Source organism: Spermophilus citellus, assembly GCF_964194105.1.
Source record: "Spermophilus citellus genome assembly, chromosome: 1".
NCBI classification, from domain to species: Eukaryota; Metazoa; Chordata; class Mammalia; order Rodentia; family Sciuridae; genus Spermophilus; species Spermophilus citellus.
This window is the reverse complement of record NC_138182.1, coordinates 222,527,750-222,546,767: the sequence shown is the minus strand read 5'-3', so window position 1 is coordinate 222,546,767 and position 19,018 is coordinate 222,527,750. Positions and strand designations below refer to the sequence as shown.

Here is a 19,018-nt window from a genome sequence, read left to right as displayed (position 1 = left end):
GGACACTCTTAAGGGAAATAAGCCAGACAGAAAGATGAATATCACATGATCTTACATATGATATCTTTGAAAAGTCAAACTCATAGAAGCACAGAGAACTGTGGTTACCTAGAGGATTGAGACAGAGTTGGGTGATATTAGTCAAAGAACACAAACTTTCATTAAAACAGGAGGAATAAGTTCAAGAGATCCATTGCATAACATGGTGACTATTGTTAATGTATACTTAAAAATTGCCAGGAAGATTAAGTATTCTCACCATAAAAAGAATATGTATCTTAATTAGCTTAACTTGACCATTCCAGAATGTATACCTGTTTCAAAACACCTTATTTGATACCATAAGTATATACAAGTTTTATTTGTCAATTAAAAAAAAAATCAGCAGACACACTATAAGGCCTGATTAACATGTGAATCAATACCTTTGGAAAACATTAACTGAAGGACTTGAATTATATGTATCTAACAGAAGGAGAAAAAATACCATGGTTTTCAATTTTACCTTTTATTAAAGTACAGAGTTAACAAGTTTTGCATTTTCTACATAGGAAAAGACTGATCAACTTCAGATGCTGTATAGAAAAATTAGCATTCAAAAAACAAATACAAATTCATAATCAGCTTTGTAACTAAAAAGAAAAATAACTATTTCAAAAGTTAGCAAAACCTAACCATATCACAGACCTTTATAAACTTCGAACAGTAGATTTACCACACCTATTGCAGTTTCAAATTCTAATATAGCAAAACGTAACCACAAAATTTGGCTACAGCTAATTGTTCCAAAAAAGTTTAAAAAATTAACAAAGTTATGACTATAAAATTGTCGTTTTTCTTTGCAAAATAAAAAAAGCTTAAATCTTTAATAAAGGAAGACAAAACAATCCTCTTAAATTTCTTATAAATAGCTCTCAAGACATATATTACTCATCTGTTGTAAGCTTTCTTTACCTGAGGGAATTTCCCAGGATCCTTTATCACAAAGGATTACCTTTGAACAGTTCTATCATTTTATTCACATGAATATGATTAAACTTCTAAGGAAGTGGATTTGGACATACGCATTTTTAATCTTCCCTTCCCCAATTAAGTTTTTTTCTGAAAGGATTTCGTTTTAAAACAGAACCAAAAAGCTTCTTTGGTAAAAGCCAAATATTTCAACCTTTCAAAAATGACCGACTCTGTGAATATCTACTGAAGAAGAGAGATCTAAAGATCCGTGTGAATAGCTCTGTCATCCCGTGAAGTCACAGGTCCAACCTGAGAGAACCCTTCTCTGCCTGAAATGTAAAACTCAGCTTATTCGCAAGATGCAGAGAACATCCCATGGAAAATTCCATGAGCCAAGTGGCTACCTGCACTGTCCTTGACGGAGGAGGGCCCACTGGTCTTTCTAGGTGTTCAGGGTCTTATTAGCTCAAGGCCAGAACCCTCTTGGTTGGGGGCAAAGCCCTCTTTCAACTCCAAGAGTTGTAGGATGTGAGTGTACAACAAAACGAGATCTTATTTAGAAAGGCATTAGAAAGAGGAAAAAAAAAAAAAAACCAAGCCCAGGAAGCTTAAATACAGGCCCTGGAATTCCCTTCACAGGATAACATGAAGCACCAACGATGGTAAACTGTCTGGCAAAAATTAAATAAGAACGTCATCTTAAAAAGGCAGAGAACAACAATTTGGGGAGAGGGGTGATTAACTGGAGGCTGAGGTCATTCACAGTGAAGGATCCTCTGAGGAACTGCAAGTCCTCAATGTGGGAACTCCCTTGCTGGCCATTACTCACTGGAAACAGAAACCCTAAGAGTCCCAGTGACTCCACCCTCCCTCCCGCCTACACCCATAGTCTATCTACTCAATAAACCTCTGGCAAACAATTTGTAGACAATTTCCCAAGAAACTGTGAAGACAAAACCATAACCAACCAACTAGTATTACAAAAGCTCAACTCAGTAATGACATGGCAGGTTTTCTGAAGACTTGAGATTTAGAAGATTGTCTCTCATCTTCATTCAGGTTACATGTCTACCTATAGTGACATTCTTAGGAGTCTCCCTCATGAAAATGAGAGGGAGAAATTTTCCACATCACATGAATGGCACAGGGGAAACAGACACACAGTCTCTTAACATCTTCAGCTTTCATCTCCAGAGGAGCCTGACCAGCAGCTTCAAGAAAGGCACCTTTGTAATCAGGTACAAAAACTTGGAGGAAGCAAAAGTCTGTTATTTTTTTTTAAAAGACATCAGTGAGTTAAATGAATACCACTGTTATTGCAACTTGAAGCAACTGGCACAATTTTTCCAGTTTCTTAGGTCTCAATAACACAAAATGTAGTTTTTTTTAAACTATCAATGTTGATTCATCACCTGAATATTGTTTCTCATTGTTCATAATCATTAAAGTTGACTTCTTGTCTCTACACCCTAGGTTCTCAGAGTGCAGCCATCTATCTGTGGCCATCCCAGAACCTTGCTAACACTGTCAGTTGAGAATAAAAATGAGAAGGACCTTCATCAGACCTTCAGAGGAGAACACTGTGCCACAAACCAAGAGTTGTGCGGTTGCACAACGGGGGTGGGCTGGGCTGGCTAAGATGGAAGCTGTGAGGGGCATTATCCTCATTTATGTTTCCCTGAGCCTCTTTCTACAGAGCAAAGGGGCCAACAAAGGCCAGCCCAGGATGCATGGCCTTGTCAGTGGGACCCTGACCTGGCGTAAGGGCCAGTTCTAAAATTACCCCAGCTGGCTGCCAGACCCAGATGGGAAGACAAATCAAGAACTCAACTAGACCTCGGCAGGAAGAAATCCAAAGAAACTGCCTGTGATTCTACCTTGGCTATTAAAGGGCTTCTTATGGTGTTTCCTAAAGGTGACCTTGGCTGACCCAGAGCCTCCAGGTCACTGCACCAGGCACTGAAGTGGCTTCTGCCAGGGGGCTGCCACACACAGCCTCATTTCCTAGACAGTCACTAATTCATGGAGCTTGCTCTCCAGTGGCTTCACTAGAGTCACTCAGACTTGGTGTGCAACTGTTCAACTGTTTATCTGGTGACTTTGGATACAGCTTTGAACTGCTCAGCATGGAGTTCTGCCCTACCCAAAAAAAAAAAAAAAAAAAAAAATATGCACACACTGACATAGGCATACATTAAGGGCCTTTTAAAACTGAATATCAAACACTATAAAAAAGGCGAATTCCTAAAGGAATTCACCCCTGTCTTTGTTTCCTCCTTGGTATTTTTGAGAAGAGGGCAAAGGAGTGAGTAGAGAAGAAAAATCTGAGTAATTTCCCCCACTAGCACATTGGCTCATGGGAGCCAGGTTTAGGTGAGACTCAGTTCTGCTCAACTCATACAGAGGGGCACAGAAAAAGGGTCTAGGCCAAGTCTTCAAGGAGGTTCAAAAAGAGTCTCATGGCATTTCCACTGGTGTGAACTCAGGGATTGAACTTAGGGGTACTTGGCCATTGAGCCACATCCTCAGCCCTATTCTGCATTTTATGTAGAGACAGGGTCTCCTGACTTATATAGCGCCTTGCTTTTGCTAAGGCTGACTTTGAACTCATGATCCTCCTGCCTCAGACCCACAAGCCGCTGGAATTACAGGCATGCGCCATTGCGCCTGGGTCCACTGGTGTCTTTACTGGAGTTACACTCAACAAATCTCCTCCCTGATAAGAACATCCAATACTGAAAATGTGCATCTCACATAGCTGCCAAAAGTCAATTCTCGTTTTATTCTACAAATATGTATTTTGGAAATTTCTCTGGATGTTGTTTATGGCTTAATTAAATATCCCCAGCCACCCACCTCTTCTTCTAAGGATATTTAGTTACTCCACAGCTTCTTACAGACTTGTCTGGTCAGCCCTGTTTGAGAGGCCACCTGGGATTTTCACCTCAGCAAATCTACTCCAAGGAAATGAAACCACAATGGACATTAATAGTGTGGTCACATTACAAATTCAGGAAACAAAAGCTCTTTTGCTTTTATAATTTCAAAGGCTTCAAGGTGGAGGAGAAGCTAAGGGTCTAACCTTTACACCTGAAAGAGGGGTGCAGCAGATTTCAGCCAAGAAGAAACTTTTTGTTAAGGTCCTTAAAGTATTATTAATTATAGCACGAACAAGTAAGAACCATAGTTCTCCATCGCTTAGGCAAAGAAAACATGAATGTTGTTCTAGAATCACATGAACACCACCATGGATAAGTGCCCTACTTATTGCAGTAAGTTGGATCAGGTAGTGTTAACATGATGGGGAAACACATGGATAGTGATGGCAAATTGTGCTTTTCACATTATTACAAAGATGCTAAACCCAGAAAGGATGAGGGGACCTCTGGAAGGCCAAGGGCAGAGAGGGAAGGCTGTGATTCCCAGCATCACAACCACAAAGGGAAACACTTGGGAACCACGAGGAGGCAGCACTGAGAGTGGATTTAAAGGCAGGTGCTTCCTCTTGTTCCCTATAAATACCAGGGAGCTGTGAGCAGATCCCTTTGGGGAAAAGGCTCCAGGAGGTGATTTAGGAGATGAAAGTAAGAGAGACAGGGGTCTGGATTCTCTTGGGGACTAGAGACTCAACATTTTGCTTTCTTTTTAATTCCAAGAATGGGAATAAAGGTCACACAAGATAATTTTTATCCCTGTAAAAAGATGTTATACCATTCTTTTGGTGATAGCATACCCAAGTACCACTACCCAGTTCCTAAGGGTAAGACATAAAAATGCATGTATCACAAGTTCAGGTTGGTTGGAAATTTCAATTTCTTCAGGAAAAATTGGTAGTTTCTTTCTGAATTTCAGAATTAAAAAAGCTCATCTGGGGTTTTGTTTGTTTGTTTGTTTGTTTTTTCCTTATCCCCCTAAAAGCTTTTTCAGACACACTTAAGATAGCCAGGGGATATCAGCTTTTCATAAGGCGCCAGTTGCTGCTCAGACCCTGGTACACTGGTTCAAAGGACAGCTCTTTCAGCACAGCCTGCTGAGCGAAGTGGCCAGCTGCCATCCTCACACAGAGAACTGCCGAGAAGGACAGCAGAGGGGAGCGACCAGCGTCCACAGGTACAGCAGCACGCACACCCAGCAGGAGGCCATCTTGATCCAGAAGATGGACCAGCTCCCACTGAAGAAGGTCTCAATGCTGGCACTTTCATAGCTGTTGGAAATAAGACATCCAGCCATCAGAATAGAAAGGAAATGAGGGGAGAGTCTCTGCCATTAAGGGCCTCCCTGCTTCCCATCCTCACTAAACTTTCTTAAAAAACAAAAAACAAAAAACAACCCACTGGAGGTATAACTCACACCCATTTAGAATGCATAATTCAATGGCTTTTAATAAGCTCACAGACTTGTGCATCATAACTACTATCAATTTTGTAACATTCTCATTACGCCAGAGCTGCACACCCCTAGTTCCCCTACCAAGCTCAGTTCCCAGGTCCGCCTGCATTCATTAATCTATTAATCTGTCTGTATGGACTGGCCTACTCTGGACATTTCATAGAAATGGAATCATGCAGCCTCTGTGACTGGCTTCTTTTTTTCTTAGCACATTGTTTTCCATACTCTTTTCAGGATGTAGTATGTATCAATACAGGTTGAGTATTCCTTATCTGAAGGCTTGAACCAGAAGTGTTTCAGAGTCTGGAGTTGTCTCAACTTGTTTGATAATTTACGATAGACAGATTTTGGAATATTTGCATGGACATTACTGGATGAGCATTATTAATCTGCAAGTCCAAAATCTTAAATGCACCAAAATAGGAAGCTTTTTGAGTGTAATATTAGATTTTGAAGCATTTCAGATTTCTGAATTAGGGATGTTCAACCTTGCTTCATTCCTTGTTATCACTACATAATATTTCATTTTATAGACTTGGCATATTTTTTAATCATCAGTTGTTGGACATTTGGCTTATCTCTGACTTTACACTGTTATGAATCATGCTGACATTAATATCTGTGCACAACATTTTAAATGAATATAATTTTTTTTTTTTTTTTGGTACTGGGGATTGAATTCAGGGGCACTCAACCACTGAACCACATCCTAAGTCCTATTTTGTATTTTATTTAGAGACAGGGTCTCACTGAGTTTCTTAGCACTTCATTTTTGCTGAGGCTGGCTTTGAACTCGTGATCCTCCTGTCTCAGACCCCTGAGCTGCTGGGATTATAGGTGTGCACTACCATGCCCAGCCATAATTTTCTTTTTGTCTTTTGTTTTATACTTCAGAATGGAATCACTGAATCATATTTGTGTTTAACCATTCTAGGAACTGCCAAAATATCTTCCAAAGCAGCTTCATTTTACATTTCACCAGCAACACAAGAGGGTTCCAATTTCTCCAAATACTCAACAACATTTGTCATTATCTGCCTTTGTTATTACAGCTCTCTTCACCCTTTCTTCTGCATCCCAAGTCAAAATTCCCCAGGAATTCTTAAAGCATCACAGGGGAGCATTACAAGTTCCTTCCCCTCCCTCATGGAGACATTCGGGATGGCAGGCATGGTGATCCCAGCTACGCAGGAAACTGAAGACCGAAGTTTAAGGCCAGCCTGGGCAACTTAGTGGGAGCCTTGCTCAAACTAAAAACTAAAAAGCTCAATAATGGAGCATCCCTGAGTTCAATACCAAGTATCACATACACGACAAAGGCATGTTTAGGAAGAATGTCCTCAAAGAAGTCTTTTCCTATCAATGGGTCTGAACTTCACCCCCACCCGACTGGTATTTTTCATCCCCTTGCCTCATTTTAGTTTTATACCCAGTGCACCTCATTTTATGACACTGTAATTGACTTGAATCATGATGTGTCTCTCCCACTAAGCTATCAGTCCTGCTACCTATAGCAGGGTGACACAGAGGATCCATTTGCTGAATCAAAGACAGTACAGAGAGCCTGCTATCTCTCTAGTGTCTATCCTAAGTTATCAAACAAATTTTGAAATAACGGAAACTTTGGAACAGTTTGAAAAGTATGAATTTCCACATAGTTAACAGAGAAAGTCAGGTCTGTTACATAGCAATAACTTAAAAACTAGAAAAAAAAAATCAGTACAGTGGCACATGCCTGTAATCCCAGCTCCTCAGGAGGCTAAGACAAGATCATAAGTGCAAGGCTAGCCTGGGCAACTTAGCGAGAACCTGTCTCAAAATAAAATTTAAAAAGAGCCAAGGATGTAGTACCGAGGTAGAGAGCCCTGCATTCTATCCTAGTACTGCACAAAGAAAAAAATAAAAAAGAGACAACATTTGAAGTAGGAAAAACAAAAAAAGGATATTTTCTTCTTTTAAAAAAAGTATTTTCCTCCATTGCTATTACTATGTTTTTTAGTCAGCCTTGTGGAGTTCATCCATTATTTCTCTTTTATTTCTGGGTGCTGGGGATGGAATCCAGGGACTCTCACTCTACCTTTGAGCTAGACCCCCACTAACCTTCCAACTCTTAATGCTGCAGGAAGCACCACCAATTCCCAGGGTGAAAAGGATGCTGATCGACAGGTAAGGACTGTTTGTTCTTAAGGCTATGGGTACGGCAAGACCTGGAGAAGGGTTTAGTTCCTCCAGGAAGTCTGAGCTGCATCCTGGCACTTCAAAAAGAACAACACTTAACTTAATTTTTTGAATAATCAAGTGGGTCACTCACTGGAACCAGTTGGTAACAGTCATCATCACATACAGGGAAGCCAAAAAGAACACGAAGTGGAAATAGGAATAGCTGTAGACAGTGCCTCTCTTCTCATCATAAATGACCCGAGGTCCCTCTTTCACATTCTGCTGCTCTTCGGTGTCTGCAAATCACAAAGGGGGCCCAAGCGAAGAGCGTCAACATGAGCACACCTCCGGTCTTAGCACTCATTTCTGTCCCAGTAGCTGCTGAGCAGAAAAAACTATCCAGAGCCATCTTGCCCCCCACCCTCACCCCATAACTCCCTTGATCAGAAGAGTCACCAAACACCATGTTTATGTTAGCAGAGCAAAAGAAAGAGAGCCCTTAAAGACATAAAGCATATTAGAAGCAGAAAGGGAGAGAATAGCCTCTGGGACCCTCCCTTCCAAAACAGCAGTAGTTCAAGGAACAAAATGGCCCTAAAATGAGATGTCAGGACCTCTTGGATTTTCCAAATCCTTCCTTTAAAACTGTATGTTCCACTTTTCTAAGTCTTATTGTATAAGTTAACTTAAATACGAGTCAGAATACAGACTGATTTTCCCCACCAGAATATCAACACAAACAAAGCTCCTTGAGGAAGAATGAGAAAGTGTTGTGGAACATAAATTTCCCCCTTACTGTTCAGGACATTAATATCTGAATTGCAAATGCCTACAGTGAGAGCTTCGAGCCCACAGGGCCCAGGGACACACGGAATGAGAGTATGCCACTTACCCACTCCATCAGGCCCGAAGCAGAAACAACACCGAGCTACCTGGGAAAGCAAACGAAACACAGTCAGACGCCTGGTTTTTGCTTGCTATTTCCTCATCAAAGGAAAGAACTAGGGGACACCCACGTGCCAACCCTGCTCTGCTGGAACCACGTCTGAGGCCCTGAGCTACACACTTCGTCCCCTCAGAAGAAATGATTAAGCCCATGCTGTTTCCCAGATAGGCCAGGTGCTGGTGACTGGAAACACCACGGACATGGAGATGTGTCACCCAGACCTCCTCAAAGGGCTCGGTGCTCCCCCCACTGAGTGCTGGCAATAGAGCCTCCAGATAACAGTTCCCTAATACTGCATGTCAGCAGCAGATCCGTCCAGCCCCAGAGCCAGGGCCTGCCCACAGCAAGCCCTACCTGGGCTTTCCCCAAGGAATGATAGACCACAGCAGGCAGAGAAGAGCCTGCTATTAGAACCATCAGAAAATTAGGACCCCCAGGAACAACATGCTCTGGGTCATACGAGCACCCTCTGGGGTTAACGAGGCTTTTCCAGCCTATACTGCCCTTCAACTTCACCTTGTGCCCAATTCTCATAAGACAAGAAGTCCTCCTCTTCTTGCACTCCCTGCTAGTGTGACCTCATCAAATCCTCTTTAACCCTTGAGATTGGGACTATTATTCTGTTTACAGTTGTAAAAACCAAGTTAAATAACTGGCCTGAGTCACCAAACTAGCTCAGTGTCACAGGATGGAGACCACAGGGTCTATGATTCATAATAAGTGAGATAGGATACTAACAAGAGTAAAGCTGACAGAATCTGAAATGGGAAAGTTAAGGAATTTGGAAGGACAAGGCCTGTCTACATTTCCTATCAAGACAGTCTGGGAAGTGCGGGGTCATCAAAAGTTTTTGGCAGAAGACATATGAAGTACAAAAAAAAAAAAAAAAACCAGCCAGGCCCAAGGATGTGGGAGCTCTGGACTTTGTCCAGTTTGAACCCCCCCAGGCCAAGTCCTTGTTTCCCTCCTGAGTGGTGAGTAAACATGTAATAGAGGTATCAGCCTTGACAGAGCCTTGGAGAGTTGATGTGGTCTAAGATTCAATATGCTAATTCACTCAGTGAGCCCAAGACCCGGTAGGCTGAGGTCCTAGTTCTTTTGAAGCTTAAGTTACCACAAGAAAATATCAGCCCTTTCTTTTAAAAGGTGTATCCTGTGAAACAGGAGAACAAACTGACTTGCTCAGAGGGAAACCCACTGGGCCGTTTCCCCACAGAGTGAGAAGAACAACATCCTCTCTTAAACCTAACTTAGAGACTTGTTTTTCTTTGAGCTTGCACTCTGTACACAATAGGGACATTGAAACCATAAGCATCCAGCCTCAGCAGGTGGCCACCCAGTCAGTTGTGAGAACAAATGCCTGCCTTAGAGACCATTCTCTTCTGTATAGTAGGCAGCAACCTATTCAAAGTCCTCACAGTTTTCTCCTTTAAGTGACAGAAAGAGTTGGAGAATGATGCTGGCAGAGTGACAAGCCTTCATAATGGTCCACTATGTTGGGGTCAGGTGCAGGAAAGCCCATCCCTACACACCCAGCTGCAGAGTAAAGTGCTCATAACTGGACAGGGCTCTTCCATCCAGAGAAAATCATTAAAATGCAGACAGTGGCTGGATGCCAGGCAAGGCCAGCAGCAAGAACCAGGAGACATCAGCTGAGCGCCTGGGCAGCATGGTCAAGAACACGGACACTGGGGCCATAATTCGAGGTTTCTATTCTGGCAAATTGAAACTTGCAAGTTTAAATGACTTAACTTTTCCATACCCCCCCGCCCCCCCCCCCCCGTGATAATGGAGATACAGTTAGCACCTCACTAGGTTTTTTGTTGTTGTTGTTGTTGTTGTTTTACAACATTTAAAAAGAAATCACATACGGAAAGCTTAGAATAGTGCCTGGCACATCAAGTGCTATCCATCCTAGCCACCACTGGAACCCTTGCTCCATGCCATTTCGGGGGTCAGAACTGAGTCTTTTCCTGGCCACCTCCATCTGCTTAGACCTTTCTAGCCTTAGTCAATACCCTAGAAAGAGACTTTAACCACCTTAATTCTTGGGACATGCAGGAGAAGGAACTGATGGGCCTGAAATCAGTGCACTTATTGTTCATAATTCTTTACCCAATGGCATGCCCACCTGATGGACCTGATGCAGTTAGGTGAGCCCATGCATTTACCTGTTCAGAAGTGTCTGTGCAGGACACGCAGTTCCCTCACTTTCCCATCTTTCTCTCCCTTCAAAACAGCTGTTACATAACCTCATAGTTACACTGCATATGTAGGGTGCATCAGATAGAAAACAGATGAGTGGAGCAGGAGTTAACACACACACACACACACACACACACACACACACACACAGTTTTATAACCAAATAAAAATTATGCCAGTCTCTGGTGGAGGGTGGGCAGCAAGATGCCATGCAAGAGGCCAATACTATTGAAGGAAAAATTAAGAATTACTTCTTTCTTTGTGTGTGTAGGGTGTGTGTGCATGTGCTGGGTATGGAACCTCTGCTTGCTAAGCACTACCACTGATCTATATCCCCAATCTAGCTGATTTATTGTAATCCCATACTATATATAGGAAAGGATGTGTGTGTGTATATATATTTTATATTATATACATATAAATATGTATATATATAAATAATATATATAATATATATATTATTCTTTCCTGAGCAGATAAAGAGGATCATAGAATGCAGATTAATAAAGACACAAACACAAAAGACCTTCCTGAGAAGTGGATCTTGAGTTGAAGCAGGAAAAGAAACAAACTTACTTCCAGTTCAGGAGCTGCATATCGCCCCTGCAGAGCATCAGAACTTGATCTTGTTGTTGATGTCAAACTAAGAAACAAACAAAACATCAGCAGGACATATTAACATGGTCTGTTGCCTAGAAAGAGGGAAAACTGCACGGCCACTGATCCAGTGAGAGACTTACTTATAAGCTGTTGCTTAAACAAAAGCAGAGTTGCTGTCCTGGCCTCATCTGCAGATTAAATCAACTGCAGATCAAAAATACCTGGGGTGGTAATGTCTATGGTGAACGTGTAAAAAAAAAATCCCTTTTCCTTTAATAACACAATATAATAACTATTTACATAGCATTTGCATTGCATCAGGTACTATAAATAATCTGAAGATAATTTAAAGTACAGGGAGGATGTTCCTGAGTTCACCACGTCATCTTATTCAGGGGCCTTGAGCATCTACAGATTTTGGTATCCATCTCAGGGTGATGAAGTCCTGGAACTCATTAATCCCTACAGACACTGAGGGTTGGCTGTAGTCTTTTTTTTTTTTTTTTTTTTTTTTGTACTAGGGATTGAACCCAGAGGTGCTTTTCCTCTCAGCTACATCCCCAGCCTTTTAATTTTTTTTTTTTTTTAATTTGAGACAGGGTCTCACTATGTTGCTTAGGGCCTCACTAAGTTGCTGAGGCTGACCTCTAACATGCAATTCTCCTGCCTCAGCCTCACAAGTTGCTGGGATAACAGGATGAGACACTATGCCTGGGGTAGTCTATTCTAATATCCCACTTTATTCCTAAACGGACTGTCCAAATTCTTCAGCTGATATCTTTTTATGTGCATTGCATTACAGCATTTTATGCAGAGGGAGGTATACAGAAATATGATTGCCTTTTGGTCCTCTATCTTGGCTTTTAGTATTGGTTTTTGCCTCTCTCTCCTCCCTCTAATGTCAAAATAATTTTCTGATTTCACCTTTATTTTTCCTTCCCTAGGAGTAGTCTTACTTAGAGGGCCTCAAAAGCTATGAGGGAACCCAGAGGTAGCAACAGAAAGCAAAAGTACAAATGCAAAAGTCACAGTCATTTACTATGATAGTCACCTATGCCAGAAGGACATTTTCCTTTGGAAATTTAACACAGAATAGCTTTCAGTGTAGTTTTAAAAAAATCTTTTCATAATTTTCCCCACATCTAGAGAGGCAAAATGTCATAAAATTTGGTTTACAAGGGTAAAGCCTTATTTTCTCTAAAAACAAAAACACAGAAACATTTTAAGCAAATATAAATATATACAATACTTAGGGGGTTCCAGTATTAACTCAATAGATTCATTAGCAAATATGTAATGAAATTCTATTGTATGTCCCTTCTGAGCACTGGGACTTAGAAATGAAAAAGGAAACAATCCCGCCTCACAAAGCTTCTGAGTTAGCCCAGAGATGGGTGACAAGTGTTGCTCTCAGGAAGCTGGTTGCTAGTGGACAGGCACAGAGACTCATTTTGATCCAGTAAACCCCATGAGGCAGCATGGCCTTCTTTGCTCATTTTCTTCTTTCCCAAAGAAAGATCAATGAGCTACAGAGAAACAATAAAAAACCTTGCTCACAAAGAGGTCCTCTGGGATCCACCCACTTTGCTGTTCTACGGGCCACACAAGTCCAACAGCCTCACTTTCATTTCTGCTTTGAAGTGATAGATGCTAGTGCAGGCCCACTCCATTCCCACTTCCTGACTTGGAAAGCACACATCTGCCCCTGCACTTATTTAAGAGTACCTAATATTTTGTTCATATGAATTATGTTTTAGTATAGTATAGAGTTTTCTCAGGGGCAAATGTCATTTTGGGGAGGGGGTACTGGGGATTAAACTCAGAGGCACTCAACCACTGAGCCACATCCCCAGCCCCATTTTGTATTTTATTTAGAGACAGGGTCTTGCTGAATCGCTTAGCACCTTGCTTTTGCTGAGGCTGACTTTGAACTTGAGATCCTCCTGCCTCAGCTTCCCAAGCTGCTGGGATTCCAGGGGTACACCACCAGACCCAGCTGTAACTTTTAATTTTAAGATGAGATTGACACCTGAAATTTTCATCTGAAAGATGATAAATGAATATTCTTCAAGTGATACACTTAATTGTTAATTGTAATTCTATTTATAATTTTTTTTTTAATAAGACTGTTTCAGAAAGACAAAGCTTCAGATTCGAACACATTTGTCACTTCCTTTCTGCTATCAGAGAGCACCAAACATGGGGAAGGTTTTATTTTGACTTCTAAAATATTAATCTCCAGTTCATCATTTAGTGCCATGATTTCTTTTTTTTTAATGTTTATTTTTTAATTGCAGTTGAACACAACATCTTTATTTTATTTATTTATGTTTATATGGTGCTGAGGATTGAACCCGAGGCTTTGCACATGCGAGGCGAGCGCTCTGCAGCCCCAGCCCCTAGTGCCATGATTTCTATAAGTAGATGTTAACATAAAATAAGGTCATAATATTCAGTCATAGCCTTTCCCCAAGTAAGACTCTCTTCTTGGAATTATCAAGAACATATTGATTTTGCAGGCTCTTTAAGCTAGGAAATTCTTATTGTCTGCATGCAGGCTGTTACAAAGACCCATCTATTTGGTCAGCACAGCACAAGTAGCTATAAAAGAATCCCCAAGTTCTCTTAAGGTCTTCTCTTCCAGGGCTAAGGTATGTATGACTTTAACCTGGAACTTCCTGAGAGAATAGGGGGAGACTAACAGCCTACGGCCCAGGCAATGCTTCATCTTCAGAGAGCATCTAACTCACTGTAGCATGTTTATAGCATGTTTACCATCCCAGGATCCACAAATGCCAGTAGAGCCTCATAGACATTAAGAAATCCCCCCAAGGGGCTGGGGATGTGGCTCAAGCGGTAGCGCGCTCGCCTGGCATGCGTGCGGCCCGGGTTCGATCCTCAGCACCACATACAGACAAAGATGTTGTGTCCGCCAAATACTAAAAAATAAAGATTAAAATTTAAAAAAAAAGAAATCCCCCCAAAATGTTGCCCTCCTTCCCTCCCCCTACCACTGAGTTAGCCCAACCTCTTCCATATTGGCAGAAGGATGCACAATGCAGGTTCCCCTTAGTACCTGCTTCAGTTGATTTTGGAGCAGGCCAAAGTCCTTTGGGTTATTGAAAATCTCTAAGGAACATGTGCAGACTTTGCTACTAGATGTCATAAATCCTGTCCTCCCTGACAAACTCACAAGGCAGGCCTAAGAGGGATGGGCTTATAGAAAGAAGCCCTGCAAGTGGGCCAAGGTGAGATGAGTCCAAGTTGGGATGCTCCTTCACAGCCATCATTCCTGGGTGCAAGGGATGGGGGCTCTGGAGATGTGATGGCCACAGGTGGAGAGCCAGGAAGTAAGTTTTGGCTGAGCCCTTCTTGCTTCTTCCTAGCTGAGATGGCACTGAGTACAATATGCTCTCATTGATGTCGCAGTAGCAGCCCTCATGATCGAGAGAGAGCCCCCAAAAAGATAAGTGTCTGAGTGGTGGACCAGGGAGACTCCAGAGATGTGAGAAGAAGAGAGCTCAGTGGGCTGAGCCTTCCAGAACCTCACAAAAAGTGAACCCCAGGCAATCTGGGCCTTGCAATGAACGCTGGTGATTTTTGTCTCCCTTTAATTTGCACACTACTCAATCTCCCAGCTTCCTACAATTTCTATCAAGAATTATAGATATCTCTGCAATCATGTTCAAATGACAGTTTCCATCCAGACAATGTGGCCCCTTTTTGTAACCCTCATCCAACCCCTCATTCTCTTTGAGCCATGGAGGAAAATGTAAACTCGAAGAAGAACTGAAAACCCCCAAATGGGCCAAGGCCCATCACTTCTGTGAGAGGCCGATTTGTAATTTGTTTAGACGGATTTGTGATTTGTTTAGAGCCTTCTCAAAGCTGACACCTCCTGGGGCTACAGTGAGTAATTACAGCAAACATTAATCATCAGACCCCCATATGGCACTTCACTCACTCTTGAGAGGAATAAACTGTCCATCTGCACCGAGCGTGTTCACGCCTCTGGGTTAAAGAAACATCTCACAGAGTAGGCTGGTTACCCTCAGCTCCACTTTGTGTGAGCTGCTATTTTATATCTCATCACTCCATTGGCTACTATAGTTTTACAGCTTAATTCATGGCATTTAATAAGCTTTGTTATTGGCTTTTAGACAGATTTTAAATGGTAGCTGTCAGCTTTGAAAATTGACATCTTTGGTGAATATCAGATTAGCCCTGCCTGACTTCCATTGTAATGCCTTAATTTTGAAAGAGACATTTTATGTATCATCTCTCACTCAAGGGCAGATTCAAGGGTGGCTAAAAAGTGATTCTTTGTGCTTACTAGAAAACCCAAGATGTGACTGAGTGAAAATTCCATGCTATAAAATAACTCCAATTCCACATGGTAATTTTACACAACACATTAAGTAAAATCTTTGCTTTTTTATAGCAAATTCAAATTCTATTTTGTCTAAGCGGTAAACTACCCCGCATCCCATAACCCATTGACCATCCAGCCTGGTTTTGCTCGGTGGGTTAGAACACACCTGTAATCCCAGCAGCTCAGAAGCCTCAGTAACTTAGCAAGGCCCTAAGCAACTTAGTGAGACTCTGTCTCAAAATAAAAACATTAAAAATTTTTTAAATGGCTAAGGAATGTGGCTCAGTGGTAAAGCACCTCTGGATTCACCATCCAGTACCAAAACAAAACATATGGTTTTACTTTGTAAAATACTTTTGTATTTTTTTTTTTGTAATACAAAAATTAAAAAGAAATGCTATCTCACTGTAAAAAAAAAAAAAAGCTTGTTAAGAATAAAAATGGGGCGGGGAAAAATACAAGTTATCTCTAATGCCACTATTATTATAAGTGGTTTATTTTCTTTCTGGATTTTTTTCTATATGTGTAGATACCGCTATATTTTATTTTAAAAGTGGATATGTGGTTTAGTAACCTACTTTTCTTCCCCTGATTTACAAGCATTTTGCCTGCCAATACAGAAAACAACTCAGTGAGAAATCATGAACTGAGCTTGTTGCTGCCATTTCCCCTCAAAGCCCAACAATAACAGACTCAGGAAGGAAAAGCTTACTCAAGGAAGGAAGAGCCAAGAATCAGAATTCAAAATCTCCATAACTTTATGGGTATTTTCAAATGTTCCATTGAATTGGGCCTGAATTCCATTTGCTAATTTGTAGAAAGCAGGTACTCAGTGAACAATGTGTGGAATAAATACAAAAGAAAGCACAGAAAGTGGCCACCACGGTTCCTTCTGCTGCAACAAAGAGACTCTGTCACTATGTGACAGACTAAGGACCAATATTAGACCAACATCATTCTAACTACCTGCAACACAGCAAGTGTTCTCTGGCTGATACATACTCTGGCCTGTGTCCTTGTGGGCCCCCTTCTAACAGTAAGAGTTGCGAGAAAAAGTGCCAACATGCTCAGAATGACATTTTGTTTATACACTCCATCACCACCAGGACTGTTTAGTTTCAGTAAAAGGAAGATATAATGTGCCCACAGCCAGGTGAATTTCTTATACGCTGAAACACTAACAAACAACTTATAAAACACACAGAAGTAAAACCTACTTGTGAAAAAGTTACTGTCAAAAAAGAAGCTTAATTGTCAATGAAATATGTAAGAAGCCATTCCTATCCTTGACTATTCTTTCCCTAGCATTTTTGAAACCCTTTCAAAGTGGAAGGTTTTTTCCACATGAACATCTGAAAGGCATCTACTCTGGGAGGGGCTGCCTTACCTACTCACAACACTGTAGGTTTTAGCATTAAAAAGGGACATTTCCTGTCTTTCCAGGACCACGCACAGAATGACCATGTATGCAGAGCACTGTACTCTTTCAGCAACAACAGAACAAATGCGATTTCCCTTGAATTAAAAAAGTTGCCAGAATATTCTGGCACACACTAACTCTTCCTCACTTTTTGTTCCCTTGCTCTTCAAGAATGCTATAGCAACTAATATTCAACTGTCTTTTAAAGGGCATTAGGTAACATTACTACAATATACTGTGTGTTTATTCTTACTTACCCCAATAAATACAAGTAAGGTAAACAGTTCCAACATAGAGAGTTCACATTGTATCTCTTTGTTACTTCTGGCCATTTCTCCCCTCTTGTTTTGTTGGTATTTGTTTTGCTGCTTCACAGGGGCTGAAACTTATTTAAATTCTTTTCCTATAATTTCAAAGTCTGCAAATTGGCCTCAAGGAACTCCTAAGACTTACCAAGAATACAAGATGCACCCAATCAAGAGGAGAGTACCCAGTGTAGTCACCAAGTTTTCATCTCTATATAGGTCCTGACCAAAGTTGGGCACACAAATGGTAACATTCTTCCCATGTTCATCCAGAGCTTGTACAGAAAACAAAGTAATAAGAGTTCAATTAGAAAAGCCTATTGTAATTCATTCACAAGAGCATTCATTTGGGGAAAATTCAGGTAACTCTGGTGTGACTCCTTAATCATTGGAACCTTCTACTGTATCATCCAAGTCTATTCAGACTAGGTCTTTGTTATTTCAATGCACCACTCTTCCACACTGGCAAACACTTGGAGCGAGACTCTCACATCCCAGATTACTGCTAAAGGGAATAATTGAAGAGAATTTCTCTTTTTTAGTACTCTTCAAACAATACTGAAAAGAAAAAGTCAGATCCATTTTTCACTTGATTTGGGAGCTGCTGAAGACGGAGGGGCAGGGTGCTGAGCCAGTCACAACTAACTCACAGGAGCAGTATAAAGCCTCCTGGCCCAGGCTCCTAAACCAGAGAGGTCAATTTATGTAGGTAACACAAAGGTCCTGACCTCTTTTAGTCTATAACTTAGGTCTGAACTTTGAAAAAATGTGAAAGGCTACATATAAAGATTTCTGTAAGTGGGGCACAGTGTTACCCACCTATAATTAATTCCAGCAGCTCCCTAGGCTGAGGCAGGAGGATCACAAGTTCATAGGCAGCCTCAGCAACTAAGCAAGGCACTAAGCAACTCAGTGAGACTCTATCCCTAAATGATATATATAAAAGGGCTGGGGATGTGGCACAGAGGTTAAGCAGCCCTGAGTTCAATACTGGGTACCAATAAGAAAAAAAAAAAAAAAAGATTTCTATAACATTACCACCAGTGGTAATTTACTTTTTGTCTATCCTGCTGTGGTTTAAAAACCTCTTTATCCTTAGGCCAATGAAAATTTTTGAATGAACTATAACTTTTCTATTTAAGTGGTGCTACCTGAAGAAATAAATGTGTTTTGCTATTTTTAAGTGATATTTGCTTTTTTAAAAATACTGTAAACAAAAATCCCATTAAGTAAAAAACGAGATTAACATACAAACAAAAGTCCCATTAAGTTAAAACTGGAGATTAATATACAAACAGTCATAAAAGAAAACCTGAAAGAGAAATGGATTTAAATAAACGTATAGAATCAAAATAGGCCCTTTGCTTTTTTAAAAATTAAATCCAGAATAGTCTAAACTTACTGTAAGACTTCTAATTATATCACTTTTCATTATAAATAGCTATAAAGGCAATTCATAAAAATAGTATCCAGATATGCTAAAACCTTCAAAATTATCATTGCCTTTGCTTTCAAAATTTAAAAGACTTCAGTTTTCTAAAGAGACTACATTTACTCAATTAATATAAGATGAAACATAGCCCCAAACACACATATTCTTATGTGTATGTGTGTATATATGTGTGTATGTATATCACAAGTAATAAAGGTAAGGTTAAAATATAATG

General features: G+C 40.8%; 1 protein-coding gene across 1 annotated transcript in view; it reads right to left on the bottom strand.

The window, feature by feature from the left end:
• Positions 1-492: 492 nt before the first annotated feature.
• SERINC5 (serine incorporator 5) overlaps positions 493-19,018 on the bottom strand; it is a 109,254-nt gene continuing 90,728 nt past the window's right edge. Inside the window, exons 8-12 of the mRNA XM_081280315.1 lie at positions 17,500-17,626; positions 11,231-11,297; positions 8,396-8,435; positions 7,655-7,799; positions 493-5,158 (exon numbers count right to left, since the gene is read on the bottom strand). Coding sequence (XP_081136441.1) covers positions 5,011-5,158; positions 7,655-7,799; positions 8,396-8,435; positions 11,231-11,297; positions 17,500-17,626 — 527 coding nt within the window. The 3' untranslated portion in view covers positions 493-5,010. The remainder of the gene's footprint in view (positions 5,159-7,654; positions 7,800-8,395; positions 8,436-11,230; positions 11,298-17,499; positions 17,627-19,018) is intronic.